Here is a 19,844-nt window from a genome sequence, read left to right as displayed (position 1 = left end):
TGGATTTGTAAGAGGAAGATGAATCTGACTGTTTTTTATAAATGGGTTGTTTGTGACGATCTAGCTTAGGTTTTTCTTTTCTGGGAAGGTTGGGGCGTGTTGAATCATTGTTATCTTCCATTTCACCATCTGCATATAATTCAAGAAGGTCTTGGGTGGTCATATCATCGGTATCCATCCTTGTTGAGGGTGGTTGATTAACCTTAACAGGATCCGATTTTTGCAGTTTTTCTGTTACTTTATCGTGGGTTATGATTTGGGTTGGAACTGAGAGAGACGTATTCATACTTTGATCTACTGTGTTTGGCTTTGATGTAGGCTGGGTAGATAGAACTGATCGAGCCCAGTCTGCAATCGATTTATCCGGAGAGAGTGACACTTCCGTCTGACATGCTACTGATTGGTGAGAGTGGATAACCGAGGCATAAGAGCTATTTGGCATGATCAGTTTGATTTGTTTCCTAGCTTCTTGATAGGAGACTTTATTTTCAGTCTTATATTTTTGAATTTTCTTGCCTATCTTCCAGAGATCACATTCTTTAGAGTATGCTGGATGGCTTCTCCTGCAGTTAGGACACTGCGGAGTTTGTGCTTTGCATTCTGACTGGGTATGAGTTGTGGAGCCACAGTTTGGACATGTTGAAACGCCACGGCATGCTGTCTGGGAGTGACCAAATTTCTGGCATTTGTAGCATCTTAGGGGATTTGGGATAAAGGGTCGAATAAGGCAATTTAAGTAACCTGCTTTGACTGATGCTGGTAGATTCGGTGAATTGAAAGTTAGAATTATGTTACGTGTTGGGACTAAGGTACCATCTTTTCGTATCATGATTCTTTTTGCTTGAGTTACATTTTGTGTCTTTAGTTCCTGTACTATTTCTTCTTCAGACACGTTCAGTAGATCCCAATCAGTAATCACTCCCTTGGACGAATTCAGGGTGTTATGTGGAGTAACTTGTATTGGAATTCCGCTTAAAGTGGTGAGTTTCAATAGTTGTTCAGAATGTCTTGGGAGAGAAGTCTCTATTAGCAAGTCCCCGGATTGGGGCCCCAGGTGCCAAGCGAATGTGATCGAGCGTTTTCTCTGTGCTTAAAAAGTGATTATATAAAAGCGATTTAAAGTTATATTAAGTTACTGCCCTTAAGAAATTTATTTTTTATATCAGCTACTGTCACAAAAAGTACTTGTACAGAGCAAGAAAGAAAAGCTACCTTTCTTTATTTTTCATACTTCTTTTACTAACACTTAATACTCTACGCTTGGTCACACCGGGCACTGCTCCTGCCTCCTCGTGGCGGGGCCGGAAGTCTTGGCAGAAAAGCTCATCTGCCAAGGACTAAAAGGAGCAAACATGGATCAACATGCCTTTCCGCCTCTCGAGCCGACAAGCTCTCGGCCAGAGTTAGACCCTGACCATAATACGTCGCAACCCAAGAGGTTGAAAACCACTTCCTCAGCGACAAATTGTCCTGCATTTCTTATAATGCACTCTCTTGCAGATTAGCCTCTCAGTAAGCTCTCTCCGTTCCTTATCCAGAAACAACTGGAAAGTTTGGCAGGATCTCCTAAGACAGTCAGGAGATTACAATCAGGCGACCTGCTATTGGAAACAGCGAACAGTAGACATTCAGAGAAACTGCTAAAACTTACAAGTTTTGCTGGAATTCCAGTAAAGGTTTCTCCCCATGCCACCCTAAATACATCTAAGGGTGTTATATCCAGCTGGGATCTATTGAATGTCACGGAGGAGGAGTTAACACAAGAGCTTCAAGATCAAAATGTCACTGCTGTGAAAAGAATTATGGTGAAAAGAGAAAATATACTCACACCTACAAGGAATATTATTCTAACTTTTAACACGCCAAATCTACCACCATCGATAAAAGCAGGCTACCTACTCTGCCGCATTAGACCATATATTCCTAACCCATTGAGATGTTTTAAGTGCCAGAAGTATGGCCACTCTCAAACGGCATGCAGAGGAAACCAGGTTTGTCCTAATTGTGGGTCCGCTGACCACACCCAAACTGACTGCTTGGCAAAAGAAATGACTTGTCCCAACTGTAAGGGAAACCATCCTGCCTACTCAAGGACGTGCGATAGATGGAAAACTGAAAAGCAAATCGTTAAATATAAGATTGAAAATAAAGTGAGCTTTCAGGAAGCACGGAAATTAATTGCTCCCAGTATGAATAAACGTACGTACGCCAATATTACGCAAAAATATCAATCAGTAGCCACTCAAACTGATGTTACAGTCCCTTCTACCACCTCAATCTCTGACTGGGCTCGGACTGTTCTCTCTCAGCAACAGTCCAATGTCCCGAAACAGTTGAACCAGGCAAGTAATACTGCACTTACAGTACCAGCTACAACTTCTTCTCCTTCCCCAGTGATTTCTTCTATACCGAATAATCGCAACTCAAATTTAAAAAAGAATATCCAAGAAACGTCTATGGATACTATTGACTCATCCAGACAGGAAGAACCGATCTTAGAAATATATGCGGAAGAAGAAATGGACACCGGTCGACCATTATTCCCAAAAAAAGATAAACCAAGGCCTGAACGTCACAAGACAGTCACATTAAAAAAACAGTCAGAAGCAGCTTCTTCTACTAAACATCAGTAATGCCTTACATTCTACAATGGAATTGTAGAGGATTTCGTAGCAACCTTAACGATATTCAAGTCTTAATTAACCGCTACTCTCCAGTTGGTTTCTGTCTACAGGAAACCTATCTAACTCCGCAAATTTCCACCAACATAAAGAACTATGTAATCTATCGGCACGATCGTAATAATTCAAATACTGCCCGTGGGGGTGTGGCCATCTTAGTCAGCTCAAATATCCCGACCAAGCAAATTTTTTTGCAAACTACAATTGAAGTTGTCGCCGTACGTTTGATAACCCAGATTGCTTTAACACTGGTATCAGTCTATCTCCCACCAAGTCATACCTTCTCTTACCAAGACTTTGAAAACCTGCTAATGCAACTAGAACCCCCTGTCTGTCTCTTGGGTGATTTCAATGGCCACAACCCCTTATGGGGATCGACAAAATTAGATATCCATGGCCGCTTAATTGAAACCTTTCTGGATAAGGAAAACCTTACTGTTCTTAATACTGGTGCACCTACTCACATACAACTACCAACTGGACAAACCTCTGCAATCGATCTATCAATATGTTCCCCGATTCTGTATCCAATTATAGAATGGTCTGTTATAGACGATCCCATGGGCAGCGACCATTTTCCGATTATTTGCGACCTGCTCACTGCACAACCACCATTAATCATACCCTGCAGGAAATTGAAGTTCTCTCAAGCCAACTGGGTCAAATTTCAATCAGTTGTCACCCTGGATGAACAATATATACAAACACAGTCGATAGATGAAGCCACAGAGTATATCACTTCACATATAATATCTGCAGCTAAATGTTCGATTCCATTGTCGAATCCCCAATCCCGACGGCACCTTAACTATTGGTGGAATCAAGAATGCACAATAGCTAAGAAGTTAAAAAATAAAGCGTGGAATTTATTTCGTAGATCCCCAACCACAGCTAATCTTATCAATTACAAGAAACTAAGAGCAAAAGCACGTCGCACTCAAAGAGAAGCAAAGAAAAATTCTTGGATTCGGTTTGCATCCACCATAAACAGAAACACTAACTCCAGGTTAATATGGAAGAAAATCAGGCAGATTTCTGGAAAATTTCCAACCACCCCTTCACCAATTCTTTCATGGAATGGGCAAGAACTATCTGCTCCTCAAGACATTGCAAATGCCTTGGCTAAAACTTTTGCCGAAGTTTCTGCGGCATCAAATTATTCTCCGGATTTCCAGAAAATAAAGACCAAGACTGAACAACGAGCCATCAACTTTCGAACTTCAGTTTTCTTTCCATATAATCAGCCTCTGCAATATCATGAACTTATACATGTCATTAAAACAACACGCAACAGTGCCGCTGGACCAGATGGAATCTCTTACATTATGTTACAACACCTTGGTGAGAGAAATTTACAAATACTGCTGGTCTATTATAACCGGATATTTATGGAAAACATTTATCCCAGCTCTTGGCATCATGCCACAGTTCTTGCCTTTTTGAAACCCGGTAAAGATCCTACCAGTCCTAACAGTTATAGACCTATTTCTCTATCCAGTTGCCTCGGTAAATTACTTGAAAAAATGATCCATAATCGCCTTGTTTGGATCATCGAAACGCAACAACTAATTAGCAATAATCAGCATGGCTTTCGAAAGAACAGGTCCTCCTTAGATCTCATGATCAAAGCTGAGTTTGCAATTCGTAATGCCTTTGTGAAAAACGAACATCTTGTTATGGTTTCCATAGACATAGAAAAGGCATTTGATACTACCTGGCGTCGTGGCATTCTCAGTGACCTCCATGCTCTAGGTCTACGAGGCAACCTTCCTATATTCATCAGGAACTTTCTCAGGACTCGTTCGTTCCAAGTTCAATACCGCAACTCGCTTTCTGTGACATTTTTACAGGAAGAAGGAGTGCCACAAGGGTCCATACTTAGTGCAACCCTGTTTGCCCTAAGAATCGATTCCATCACAAAAGATCTTCCAAATACTGTTGAGACCTACCTTTATGCCGATGATCTCTCTATTTCTTGCCATTCTCTGAATATGAGATCCATTGAACGGCAGCTGCAGATATGTTTAAATAAAGTCCAAAGGTGGGCAGAGTTAAATGGCTATCATCTATCACAGCAGAAAACTGTTGCAATCCACTTTTGTAATCAACGGAAAATGCATACAGATCCCGAACTTCAGATGCAAAACTTTACTGTTCCAGTGACTAACAGCATCAAATTCTTGGGCTTAATCCTTGACAGGAAACTGAATTTCCTTGAGCACATTAAATCTGTGCGTATATCCTGCCTCAAAAAGCTGAACATACTAAGAGCTTTATCTGCCTTGTCTTGGGGAGCAGATCGTACATCTTTGTTGCTCTTATATAGAGCATTGATCAGATCCCGATTGGATTATGGTGCTCCTCTTTATGATTCCGCCCGTAAGAGTACATTGAAATGGCTGGATCCTATACAGCATAGCGCATTGCGGATTGCACTTGGTGCTTTCAGGACATCTCCTACTCATAGCTTGTACATTGAAGCTGATGAGCCCCCCCTTCACCTCCGCAGAAAAACGCTGCTTCTAAAGTATGCAGCCCGAATACAAAATTGTGGTCATCATCCTGTTCAGCCATACCTCTTTAATCCACCACTTCAAAACCTCTATAGAAATAAACCCAGTAAAATAAGACCAGCAGGCTTACGCCTCATTGAATTAATGCAGAGTTGGAATGTTCAGATTTTCAACAGGCAACATTTAATGAATTACTCCCAACCGCCATGGATTCCGCCTCCTCAGTTATATTTCGATACTTATCTTGACAAATGGGGAAAGAATCGTCTACCAACACTCAATATGAAGCAACTCCATGCAAGCCATATTCAGAAATACGTTGATTTTTTGCCCATATATACTGATGGCTCCAAATCACATTCAGCCGTTGGAGCAGCGGCAGTATTTCCCTCTACTATCATCTCAGCTGCCCTTCCACCTGAGTACAGCAGCTTCTCCGCAGAACTTCATGCAATAAAATTAGCTTTAGAAAACCTGAATCTCAACCCATCTGTAAAATATGTTGTATACACAGACTCTCTCAGCTCAATAACTGCAATGCAAAACTCCTCCTACAAGGCTCATCCTGTGTTAAATCAAATCGGAAGACTCCTATTACAAATTGAAGAACGTCATCAATCAGTGACCTTTTGCTGGATCCCAGCACATTCGGGGATAAAGGGTAACGAACTTGCTGATGAAAATGCTAAAAATCCGTCAACCTTTGATTTAACCTCCAGTCCAGTTCCAGCCTCTGACTACTGTCACATCATACGAGCAGCAGGTTTCGCGAAGTGGAAAGAGCTATGGCACACACAAAAGAATAATAAACTCTATCAGTTGAAGCAGGATCCAAAGCATTGGCGCTCTAGCACCAGAACAGTGCGAAGAGAAGAAGTGGTTCTTGCACGGGCACGTATTGAACACACATATCTGACCCACCTCCATCTGCTCAGAGGCGAAGATCCTCCTCAATGTCCATACTGTTCAGAAAATTTAACAGTAAAACATATTCTGATAGACTGCCCTCAATATCAACAGGACAGAACATCCGTCCTCTGTTCCCTGAGAAATCTACGAGAACCAATGACATTGCAACATATTATTGGAGATGATGCAAACATCAACGAGTTTTTCTCTTATCTGAAAATAATTGGACTTTATGATAAATTCTAAAGTATCTCTGTAAACGCAACCAAGCTGTTATGCCTAAATTATGTTTTTAGCTATGCTTAAATTTTGTGTTTAGCATTTTCATGTGAATAGGCGCATTATAGCCACAGCAGCTTATGCGCCATTAAACCCCCATAACACACACACACACACTCCCCGGATTGGAGACGTTTCACCATTTTTGGTGATGCTGCTGCATGTTCCAGACATCGTTGGATTATGAAAGGGGAGAGCTTGCTAACAGGCTGTGCCGACAGAGAATGGATAATTAGGAAGGTTGGTGATTCCTGTCTGCCTGCATCTTTTTTCATTCTCTTCGAGGTAGAGAAGTCATGGTCGGGTTCATGATTGTCATATTGAGCACTCTTGGGCTCTAGACGTGGAAATTCATTGGTTTCCATTAGTGCTCCTTTTAGCCCCGAGGGTTGATTTATCCCCCAGGTTACCGGCCCAGCCACGTGGAGGCAGGAGCGGTGCCACCAGTGACCAAGCGATAAAGGTTAGTGGTTAGTGTGTTAGAAAAGTAGTTATATATACAAAAGAAAGGTGTCTTTCCTTTCTTGTAGGAGGCTTCCTTCTTTATTTACAAAGAGCCAGAAAATAAATAACTTTGAAAGTAAAGCTTTTGGAAATCTCTTTATCAAATTCTCCTTAGAAAAAACTCTTTCAAATTCACTTTGTAAATCGCTAGATCACTCGCTTGGCACTCGGGGCCAGCCCCAGCAGCTCACGTGCCATTAAACCCCCAAAACACACACTCACACACGACTAATCAATAGAAAACCATTGATTGAGACTCAAAAGTTTGCGTATTAGCTGTAATTTTTTAATAAGTTTTATTCATCTTAATTATACAGGAAATTGTATTATCTGTTTTAGATTCGAGAAGCTCTTCAAATAAAGCGCCAGAATGATGAACTAAACCAGCAGGATTTCAGCTCTGCCAGAAGATATTCTGACATGTATAAGCCTTCCGCTTACCAAGTGCGATACGGAGGAATCAAGGGCATGTTAACCGAAGATCCGAAATTGGATTGCAAAATGGCGATTCGGCCGAGCATGATAAAATTCAAATCCCGCAGCCTAGCCCAATTGGAGATTGTCAAAATCAGTGCTCCTCGTAAGAAACTTTCACTACCTTCTTATCGGTGTAATAGTCTTTTGAATGCATCTTGCGCTCAACCTTTTTCTTTAATTCGAATAAGAAACATCGAGCAAATGAACTGGAGAGGTCATAACATAACGGAATTAGAAAATTTTCATATCTGTTAGGAGAAACCTTTGTAGAATTGTCAGCAACAGCGTCACATAGACCAATCTTTCAAAAATATAAAACCCACATTCAAAAATCCAAAATTAATTTCCACATAACTCATGAGATACCATACAATGAATCAACCGTTTGATATAAAAATAAGAGGGTGGAGTCTCAGAAAAACGAAAATCAAATGCAGGGCTCAGATGAATTCCACTACCAAATGATTAATCATTTCATCAAAGTCCCTCTTGTTGCTTTATAATAGAATATACGTTGAGGATACAAATTAAGATTCTTGGCGGCACTCGTTTGTTCTGGCTCCTCCAAAACCAGGGTAGGACCACTCAAATCCAAATAATTATTGCGTTGTTGCCCTCAGTAACTAGTAAAACTTTAGAATAAATGCCGATTGACCGGTTAACATGGTTTCTTGATTCGCATAATCTTCTTAGTTAGAGCATCTTCTTAGTTAGAGCCAATATGCTTTCCAGAAAACAGATCAAAGCTAGACATCATGATACAGATCGAAGCAACTACACGCAGTACGTTTCTTCGAAATGAACATCTTATCGTGATTGTCATCACGTTCTTGATGAGAGCGTGTTTGATACTATCTGGAGGTATGGCATCCTGCATGGATTGAACAAACTAAGAATACGAGACCATCTACCAAAAATTCATCCAGCACTCCATTCGCAAAAGACCTTTCAAGTCCGTTACCTTAATATTCAGTGTCAAATATACAATCAAAAACAAGGAGTACTCCAGGGCGCAATCCTCAGTGCAACCCTATTCGTAATGAAAGTCAATCCTATCAAAGAAGTTATTCCAGAAACAGTTTGGTTTGGGGTTTATTGGCGCATCAGCAACTGAGGCTATAATGCGCCAAATACCGGTCATATATAAAAAGTGAAAATATTCAGTGACCTAAGTAGTTAGGCCACCAGGTTGAGATATAAAAGAGGTAAAAGTACAAAACATATGAGCAAAGGAATGCCAAATGAATTTTAAATTCGATTAAAAAGATTTACTGATGTTAAAAAGTTAAAAACAGCAGACACATTGTCATTGTCGGATAAAATCTGACTGAGTGTATAAGGCTCAGCCAGAGGACTAAAAGCGGTAAAATAAAAATCACGTTCGTGTCTAAAACGTGGACCCTCCGTTAAAATGTGGCGTATGCTTAAATAGGTGTCACAATTCTCACACATAGGACAGTCATCTGCCCTCAGCAAACAAGCATGGGTAAGATGACTGTGTCCTATGCGGAGCCGAGCTAAAACAACTTCCTCTCTGCGATTTCTGCGCAGACTAGACTGCCAATGTCGGATTACAGGCTTTATCTGATAGAGCTTGTTTGTGACTTGCTCATGCCAGGATTGTTGCCATTGGGACAGTAATTTATCGTGCATTAACTGCCTGTAGTCTGTATAGGGGACTAACAGGCAATAACTGTTTTGGGGTTCGGGTGACCCGGCCGCAGCATCTGCCAGTTCATTTCCCACTATCCCAATGTGGCTTGGAATCCAGCAGAAACGAATGTCAAATGAACACTCAAACAAGGAATTCAACGTCTGCTGAATCCGGGTCACAAATGGATGAGGATTATGCCTCCTACCCGATAAAGCCTGCAGTGTACTTAGAGAATCAGCGTACACCATACACTTTTGGTACCTATGAGTTTTAATGTGGTCCAAGGCTAACTCTATAGCATACAACTCAGCTGTATATATGCTGCATTGTTGGGGAATCTTTCCAGATATAGAAAGACCTGGGAAGATAGCAGCAGATCCAACAGACAACTCCGACTTCGAGCCATCAGTGAAGACAGGCAGGAAGTCGGAGTATTCGGCCCGGTGGGCAGCATAGAGTTGGTGGTAGATAGAAGATGGAGTTATGGGCTTACCCCAATTTTTAAGGGAGAAGTCGCACGATGGTAGGCGAGCATGCCAGGGTGGAAGTGGTTGCCTTGGTGACTGGGCAACATTGTCTACCATGATGTTGAGCTCTCTGAGCAGCTCTTGGACACGGATACCAAAAGGCCGATTGGCAGTCTCACGAGTGTTATATAGGTTTTCCCATCGTGGCTTGAAAACGGATGTCCACGTAGGGTTGTCTGGCAGGGATTTTAATTTAAGCGTATATTTTAAAGACAATTGCTTTCGTCGAAATGACAGTGGCGGTTCCTTTTCTTCAACATATAAACTCTGGACAGGGGATGTTCTAAATGCTCCAGTAGCAATGCGGATGGCTTGGTGGTGAACTGGGTCCAGCGACCTAAGTACACTGTTTCTAGCCGATGCGTACACTTGGGACCCATAGTATAGTTTAGATCGGACAAGTGCACGGTAGAGGCTGAGTAAAGTGGAGCGGTCTGCTCCCCATTTATTCGAGGAAATAGAGCGTAGAAGATTCAACCCTCTTGTGCACTTTGTCCGCAGTTGACGAATATAAGGTAAAAATGTCAACTTCTTGTCGAAAATGAGCCCCAAGAATTTTGCCTCGGGTGCTACTGGAATGATGTCTTGTCCGAGTTTTAGTTCTGGTTCAGGGTGAAGGTTCCGCTTGCGACAAAAGTGTACGCAGACGGTCTTCTGTGGCGAGAACCTAAACCCATTAGTCACTGCCCAAGGGTTGACGTGGTCTATAGCATGCTGCAATTGCCTTTCAATGACCCTCATATTGCATGATTGCAAAAAGATGCTAAAGTCATCTACAAAGAGGGCACTGTTTACGGTTGGAGGAAGTTGTTCAGTTATAGAGTTAACTTTGATTGCAAAAAGCGTAACGCTTAAAACTGATCCTTGTGGAACTCCCTCTTCTTGGCAGAATGGCCGGGAGAGGGTGGATCCTACACGAACTTGGAAAGACCGGTCTTTAAGAAAGTTTTTGATAAAGAGGGCAATGTATCCTCTAAGACCAAAGTTATGTATGTCTTTTAGAATTCCATATCTCCAAGCCGTGTCGTACGCTTTTTCCATATCAAAAGAAACCGACACCTGGTGCTCACGTTTCAGGAAAGCATCACGTATAGATGTTTCCAAGCGGATTAAATGGTCAAGTGTTGACCTGTTCCTTCGGAAGCCACACTGTATCCTGGAAAGATGGTCGTTAAATTCTAAATACCACAAAAGACGAGCATTGACCCTTCTTTCCAGGATCTTGCACAAGCAGCTCGTCAGAGCAATAGGACGGTAATTGTTTGGTGTTTTTGGATCCTTTCCTGGTTTCGGAAAGGGAAGGATGATTGCCATATGCCATGAGTCCGGAAAAGTCTCTTCAATATAGATTCTATTATAGAGACAAAGCAAACGATCCATGGATTCCGATGAAAGGTGTTTGATCATCTCATAATGGACGTCGTCTGGACCAACAGCACTCGCCTTGGATAGTAAAAGTGCCGCTTTCAGCTCCAATTGTGTAAAGGGCTGATTGTATTCCTCGCAATTGTTAGAGGAGAGCTTCAGGTGATGTTTCTCTGCTCTTTGTTTGACTGCGAGGAACTCTGGGGGGTAGGATGTTTCTGAGGATACTTCAGCAAATGTCTCCCCGAGAGTATTTACAATTGCAGTTAGATCTGCAATTGTACATCCATTATGTTCCAGGATCGATGAAGGGTGTGAGTTGTATTTACCATTCATTTTCCGAACTTTTTCCCAGATGACCTTGGGATTGGCGGCCCGAGTAAGGGAGGATGAAAATTTGATCCAACATTCCTTTTGGCTCTGACGTCTAATGTACCGTGCTTTGGCACGTGCACGTTTGAAGGCTATTAAATTACCTGTGGTGGGGTAACGACGAAATATTCCCCATGCTTTGTTTTGAGCCTTCCTAGCTGCTGTGCATTCTCCATTCCACCATGGTTTTGGAAAAAGTGGAAACCGGGATGATGTCCTTGAAATTGCAACTGCTGCTGCCTGGACTATACTTTCTGTGATGTGTTTTACTGCCTCATTAATTGGCTCCTGGCCGACTATAGTGGTATTAAACGTTGCCAGATGTTGAAAGGCATTCCAGTCAGCCTGATCAAGCTTCCACCGCGGTAATCTAAAGGGAAGACATGGTCTACCACTAGTTAGGGTGATTATCAAGGGGGAAGTGATCGCTTCCATATGGGTTCTCCTCCACCTCCCAAACAAATGAAGGAAGGAGAGAAGGGGAGCAGATAGAAAGATCAATGGCAAAGAAAGTACGGTAGGCATGTGGAAGTAGGTGTTTGCTCCCACATTTAGGAGGGAGAGATCATTGTCAGTGAGCATATGCTCTATGACTCGTCCCCTTCCATTGATGTCAGCACTACCCCACAGAGTATTATGTCCATTGAAATCCCCAAGAATTAAACAAGGGGAAGGCAATTGCATGATAAGATCATCAAGGTCTTTCTGGGGGATGTCAATCCCAGGTGGCAAATAAACAGAGCAGACAGTTAATAAGAACCCCACTGTAAGGCGAATTGCTACAGCTTCAATGCTAGTTGTAAGCTGCAAAGGCTGAAATGGGATCTGGTTGCCGACGAGGATTGCGACTCCTCCGTGGGCAGGACCATTCACAATTCTATCCTTACGAATGATGGTAATGTTATGCATGGTGGGGTCATCATTTGCCTTTAAATAGGTCTCCTGTATGCAAAAGCAAACTGGTTTGTGCTTTTGCAGGAGTGCCTTGATGTCGTTTGTATTTTGTCGGAATCCACGACAATTCCACTGTAGGAATTTAGCCATTATTTGGACTTGGTGGGTCCATCAGGCGGCTTCCGAGGTGCTGAGGGCTTAATTTTGTCAGTGTTGGATTTATCCTTCCTGGGGAAGTATGGACGCTGTCCTGTGTCCATTTCGTCCTCAGCGAAGAGTTCCAAAACTGACTCATCATGTACCTCCTTCTGCTCGACATCCATGTTTTCCTGGGTACTAGGTGGTACTTCCCCTTTCTTATTCTTTTCTTTTGCTTTTGTTACTTGTGGAACATTAGGAGGTACCGATATAGGAGTGGCAGCTGATTGGTCTTTCTGTGCAGGTTTTTCGGAGCTTAAAAGATAACGTGCGATGGGTGTAAAGGATTCTTTTGGAGGGATGGACATGTCCGTCTGGGCCCCGGGTGCCAAGCGAATTCGAGGTCAAGCGTTCAAAGTGCGAATATATAGCGATCTTTCCCAGTGATAAAAGTTCATTTTAAGTTATATCGTTTTTTACTGGAAGTTCATTTATAATTCAGTTCTATACTTGATAAATCACAAGTAAGAACAAGGAAGGAAACTCACCTTTCTTTTTCATTACATATATTTACTCTATTTTACTAACCAACTAACTTATCTAACCGCTTGGCCTCCTTGCGGCACTGCTCCTGCCTCCCCGTGGCGGGGCCGGAAACTTGGGAGGGAAAGTCAACCTCCCAGGGCAAAAAGGAGCCTAACATGGACTACGACAATTACCCAGAGCTTGAGCAGCCTAGGCGCTCATCCAGTACCATCAACAATGCTGATCATGAAATTTCTCACGATGTAACAAAGTCTAAACGACTGCGTACAGACACAGACCAACAGGAATGCCCATCATTCCTTATCTTACATAGTCTGTCGGACAAATCTATGAGCACTCTCTCACCATTTCTTATACAAAAATGTTTGGAAAATGTGGCGGGCTCTCCCAAAATGGTGAGAAGACTAAGATCTGGAGACCTCTTGGTAGAAACAGTGAGTCGTGCACATTCTGAGAGACTGTTGAAACTAACAATATTTGGCGGACTACCCATTCAAGTTACCCCTCATGCAACACTAAATACTTCCAAGGGAGTAATTGCAGAGTGGGATCTGATAAATGTAACAGAAGATGAACTGGCCCAAGAACTCAAACATCAGAAAGTGATACAAGCCAAACGCATCATGATCAGGAAAGATGGAGAACTTGTTCCCACCCGCAACATCATCCTGACATTCGGAACACCTATCTTGCCATCCAGTGTCAAAGCCGGCTATCTCAACTGCCGAGTACGACCCTTTATCCCGAATCCTATAAGATGCTATAAGTGCCAAAAATTTGGTCACGCACAAATGGCTTGTCGAGGAGATCCAGTCTGCCCAAACTGTGGGTCGAAAGAACATTCGCACACAGACTGTGACGCCAAAACACCGCACTGTCTGAACTGCAAAGGCGTGCATCCAGCCTACTCCAAGTCATGCGATCTATGGAAAACTGAAAAAAAAATCCAAAAGTACAGGGTAGAACGAAAAGTCACATACCAAGAGGCAAGAAAACAAATTATGCTTAACGCACCTAAGAACACATATGCAGCAGCAATGCAAAAATACCAAACAACAGCAACACAAACTGAAGTATCAGTTCCCCCAACCATGTCGATTGCAGATTGGGCCCGATCTATACTGTCACCATCAGTGAAACAGACTCCAAAAGAACAAAAGGTAGTAGATAGAGCCAACAACACCCCTGTCACAGTCCCACCAGCAACCCCACATAGACCATCAGATATTTCAAAGTCAAAAACGGACTCAGTTACAAATAGGAAGACAAACAATATCACTTCAGAAAATATGGACACTGATAACAACACTGACCCAAATGAACCTATCCTAGATCTTCATGCAGAAGATGTCTTGGATACCGGACGCCCAACCTTTCCAAGAAAAGAGAAAATGAAACTCGATCGCCACAAACAGCCTGGGAATAAAAAAGACTCAGAATCTTCCTCAAGTAACAAAACCAAATAATGCACCAAATCATACAGTGGAACTGTAGAGGAATTCGCAGTAACATTGATGATATTCACGAGTTAATTGATCGCTACCATCCCGTAGGCATTTGCCTACAAGAGACAAATTTAACATGTCATGTATCACTCTCAGTTAAGAATTATTCACTCTTTAGAAAGGACAGAACTGCTACAAATAATTCTCACGGAGGGGTAGCCATACTCATAGACTCACGAGTACCTTGCAGATTAATTCCTTTACAAACCTCCATCGAAGCTGTTGCAACACGTATTGTGATTGGTATTACTTTGACAATTGTTTCTATCTACTTTTCGCCCAATCACTCCTATACCATCCATGAACTGGAAGATCTTATTCAGCAGTTGCCAACCCCTATCTGTTTATTGGGTGACTTCAATGGACACCATCCATTGTGGGGTTCTCCCAATGCAGATAGACGAGGACAACTTATCGAACAGCTTGCTGACAGACAAAATCTGACTATACTAAATACTGGCTTGCCAACTTACATCCATCTCTCTACGGGTACAACTTCTGCAATAGACCTTTCGATATGCTCTCCGATCCTCTTCCCTAGTATTGAGTGGACGGCCCTCGACAACCCGCTAAATAGTGATCACTTTCCGCTAATATGTAAAATTCAAACAGCACAATCCATAATTTCCCAAAACTATGTAAAATGGAAATTTCACAGAGCAGATTGGGCAAAATTCACTTCCCGAGTGTCCTTTGATGAACAGATCATCGAAACCTGTCCTATTGACACAGCTACCGATCACATCACAAGACAAATACTCGCTGCTGCATGCACTGCGATTCCACAATCACAGTCAACAACCCATAGAACCACAAACTATTGGTGGAACGAAGAGTGCAAAGGTGCAAAAAAAGAAAAAAACCGAGCATGGAATCTGTTTCGAAAATATCCCACCACCGCCAATCTTATAAACTACAAGAGACTCAGAGCAAAGGCCCGTCACATTAGGAAGAAAGCTAAAAGAGAATCTTGGATTCGATTTGCGAGCACGATTAATAAGAATACTGATTCAAGAATAATATGGCGGAAAATAAAACAACTAAGTGGCAAAGCTCCCCAATTATCCTCTCCAATTCTGAACTCGAATGGACAGGATCTTTCTTCTCCTGCAGATATAGCCAATGCCCTAGGGACTGTTTTTTCACAGTTATCTGCCTCAACAGCATATGATCTATCATTCCAGAAGATCAAAGCATTAGCTGAAAAGTCCAAACTGAACTTCAGATCTACGAGTAAATGTACTTTACCTTATAATCAGCCGCTTACAATGCTTGAACTTCAAGAAGCCATATCTAGCTCAAAACACAGTGCTGCAGGCCCCGACGGAATATACTACATAATGCTCCAACACTTAAATAAAGAATCGGTCTGTTCACTGCTCACTTTTTTCAATCGCATCTTTCTTGAACATTGTTTCCCCAGTTCCTGGCACCACTCCTATATAATAGCAATTCCGAAACCAGGAAAAGATCATTCCATTCCTGAAAACTATAGACCTATTTCTCTCACCAGCTGCTTAAGCAAAACCCTGGAAAAAATAATTCACCGTCGACTTACTTGGTTTCTCGACTCTAAAAATATAATTTCTGACAATCAATTTGTATTCAGGAAAAATCGATCAGCCCTGGATCTCATGGTCAAAGCGGAAACAAACATCAGGAATGCATTCATTCGAAATGAGCATCTCGTCATGGTATGCCTTGATGTAGAAAAAGCCTTCGACACCACATGGCGTTTTGGTATCCTAAGAGATCTGCATTCCCTTCAAGTCCGATACCGACAAGTTCTCTCTCAAACATATATACAAGAAGAAGGGGTCCCACAAGGCTCTGTGCTCAGTGCCACCTTATTCGCAATAAGAATAAACCATATGACTAAATATATGCCCAGCACTGTGAATTCATACCTCTATGCCGATGATTTCACTTTTTCTTGCAGTTCTCAAAACATGACTTTCATTGAGCGGCAGCTCCAAATTTCAATTAATAATATTCAGTTATGGATGGCACAGAATGGGTATAGACTCTCTTGTTCAAAATCTAAAGTAGTTCACTTTTGCAACAAAAGGAAGATGCATCCAGATCCAGAAGTACACTTAACAAATCAAACTATCTCAGTTGTGAGCAGCATTCGTCTGCTTGGTCTGACTTTTGATAGTAAGTTGAACTTCATAGAGCACGTTAAACATCTAAAGACGTCTTGCCTGAAAAAAATGAACATACTCAGAGTCATTTCTTCTACATCATGGGGTGCAGATCGGCACACGTTACTGCATTTGTATAGAGCCCTAATCAGATCTCGCCTTGATTATGGTGCCCCGGTGTATGATTCTGCTAGAGAAAGTGTGCTAGCGCGACTTGCACCAATTCAACACTCTGCCCTGAGGATTTCTACAGGCGCTTATAGAACTTCACCAGTTCAAAGTCTTTATATTGATGCTCATGAACTTCCTCTAACCCTCAGAAGAAAGATGTTAATTCTTAACTATACAACTAAAATCCAAAGTCTACCTACCCATCCCATTAGACCGATACTTAACTACCCACAGTTCACAACATTCTATAGAAATAAACCAAGAGCAATTCAACCTTTTGCTCTCAGAGCTCAAGCACTATCAGAACCTGGAATATAGATCCCGATAAAGTTCTTCAAGATTTAAGCAGTACGGATCCCCCATGGAGGTGTATTATGCCACTCTGTGACAGTTATTTTCTAAACTGGGGAAAACACTCTCTTGCAAATGTTAATATACAACAACTCCATATAGCCCATACACAAAATTATCTGCATTTTTCAAAAATATATACTGACGGATCAAAATCTGAGAGTGGAGTGGGTGCATCAGCCGTTTTCCCTCATAAAACCTTTTCTGTATCACTTCCCAATGAATGCAGCAGCTATACAGCTGAATTATACGCCATCAAAATTGCAGTGGAAAATATCCTCCATCTGACCATCCATAAAAGCATGATATATACAGACTCCCAGAGTGCGATTATAGCTTTACAGAACAATTCTTCTAAAACACATCCTTTAATAAAGCTCATAAAATCCAAACTGATGCATCTTCAAGAACTCCAACGAGTGGTCATTTTCTGTTGGATCCCAGGCCATGCTGGGATACTAGGAAACGAACGTGCAGACTATGCCGCTAAACATCCATCCGACAGAGAATTATCACAGCATTACGTCCCATATCTTGACTACAAAAGTAACATTCAAAGAATGTGTAAAGAACAATGGAGAATTCAATGGCAAGCCCAAACGCAAAATAAACTCCGCCAAATAAAACCTGAACCGTAATCGTGGACCTCCAGTTTCCGTATGAACAGGAGGGAGGAAGTAATTTTAACTAGAGCGCGAATTGGCCATAGTCACCTTACCCACCTTTATCTCCTCACAGGTAATGATCCTCCACAATGCACACAGTGCAATTGTCCACTCACAATAAAGCATATTCTTATTGAGTGTACTTTATACACTACTGCCCGCCAAGTCTCTTTTAGCTTTCTACCAAACCTTAAAGAAACTTTGACACTCTGCCATATCATAGGTAACGACGCTAATCTACTGGAGTTCTTTCACTTCACAAAAATTATCGAATTATATGATCGTTTTTAAGTAATGCCATCACAACCACCATGCATATGTACCATTTATAACAGTGATAGGTGCAATATGGCCTAAGCAGCCCTTGCACCAAAAAACAACAACAACAACAACAACAACAACAATGTCCGTCTGAGTTCCAATGGAGCATCGCCCTGCTACCTTCTGGGCATAGGTAGGTTTGTTGATGTTGAGAGGTTTAACCGCTTTCCTTGCCTCCTGGTACGATATGTTTAGCTCTGCCTTCAGCCGTTGAATTTTTTTTCTTCTTTCCACCTCTGGCATGCTCGTGAGTAGGCTGGATGTTCTCCCTCCCAATTAATGCAGGTGGGTTTTGCGGCTGAACATGCTGTTGTTTCGTGGTCCTTTGCACCACATCGAGCGCATGCAAGGACTCCACGGCAGGCCATTTGGGAATGAGCATATTTCTGGCATTTAAAACACCGTAAAGGATTTGGAACATATGGACGTACTGGACAGTTGATGTAGCCAGCGTTAATCTCATCAGGAGGTTTGGGCAAGTTAAAAGTCAGGATAATGCTCCTGGTTTTAACAAGTTTCCCATCCCTACGCGCACTAATTCTTTTCACGGCAATAACTCCCTGTGGTTTCAATTCTAAGCAGATTTCCTCCTCGGTTACGTCGAGAAGGTCCCATTCCGAAATGACACCTCTCGATGAATTGAGTGTTCTATGTGGTGTCACTGTTATGTGTACTCCTCCGATTGATGTTGCACGGAGTAGCTGCTCAGACTGCCTGTCAGTTTTGGTTTCAATTAAGAGGTCTCCAGAACGGAGCCTCTTAACTGATTTGGGTGACCCTACTAACCCATCTAGCCCTTTCTGTATGAAGAAGGGCGACATTTTGCCAATCGGTTTTTCAGTGGTGGAATGAATAATTAAAAATTTTGGAACAGGCCCTGATGATATTTCTGTTCGCTGCCTCTTTGTAGCAATACTGCTATCAGTATCGTTTTCTATAGTTTCAGATAGGGACCGGGTTGGGGCCCCTGAAGGAATATGTTTCTCAGGATTCATAGAGATTTTTAAATTTTTCAGTGCCCGGGCTCCCCACCCACCACGGAGCCCAAAGGGACGCCCACTACCCGGCATGCAATAAATGCGCTCGGGAGTGGGACGCCAGGGCTACCCAGACACTATACCCGTACCGCCGCCAGCCTGAATCCTGTCCCTCGGACCGTGAGGGGTATGGGCGTGGCATTGACACGGTTGACCCTCGCAGGCGATCCTACTAGCCGATTGATCCTAGCCGGGCCTTCCAGGACCACCCGTCTTGTCGTAGCAGGGGCCAAAGTGGTGTATTGAAGCTGGTGGGCCCCTCAACCACCAGGATCCCCCTTTCCGAATTTCCACGGGTCGCAGCGCACGGCAAACACGCCGGATTCCATTGATGTAAGCCCGGAACCTAGGTGTGGGCGTTAGATCCCAGTGATGCTAGTCTGGAAGTCCAGCAGCGTCACTGGGAGGTCCCCTCACCACGTACAGGTGCCCACGTCGAGGGGTCCAGAAACAGTGCAAACATATGTATATGTTGACGACCTTACCAATTTCATATGTCACCGGGATACAACGCTAACAGCCGAGGTTTCAGCCCCTCGACATGGGCACTTGTACGTGATGAGGGGACCTCCCAGTGATGCTTCTCTGCTTACAGATTAGTATCACTGGGATCTAACCCTCCTGTCTTGGTTTCAGGGTTTATATCATTAGAATCGGGCGTGTGCAGCTGTGCGCTGAGACCAGTGGAGAATCTCCACCAGAAAATATGGCAATCTGATCCGTACCCGCAATTTAATCTTGACCTTTAATACACCGAATCGTCCATCATCCATTAACTTATCAGAAAGCGA

At 42.6% G+C, this 19,844-nt stretch overlaps 1 protein-coding gene across 1 annotated transcript in view; it reads left to right on the top strand.

Annotated features, from left to right (window-relative positions):
* The window catches only part of LOC150079011 (uncharacterized), an 86,601-nt gene that overhangs the window by 47,102 nt on the left and 19,655 nt on the right, over positions 1-19,844 (top strand). The window contains exon 3 of the mRNA XM_090382923.1: positions 7,226-7,466. Within this exon, the coding sequence (XP_090239049.1) occupies positions 7,226-7,466 (241 nt within the window). The remainder of the gene's footprint in view (positions 1-7,225; positions 7,467-19,844) is intronic.

This window comes from Mastigoproctus giganteus, chromosome 10 (assembly GCF_048544385.1).
Source record: "Mastigoproctus giganteus isolate SK-2022 chromosome 10, ASM4854438v1, whole genome shotgun sequence".
NCBI lineage: Eukaryota > Metazoa > Arthropoda > Arachnida > Uropygi > Thelyphonidae > Mastigoproctus > Mastigoproctus giganteus.
The sequence above is the reverse complement of the archived record's forward strand: the minus strand, read 5'-3'. Positions and strand labels throughout refer to the sequence as shown.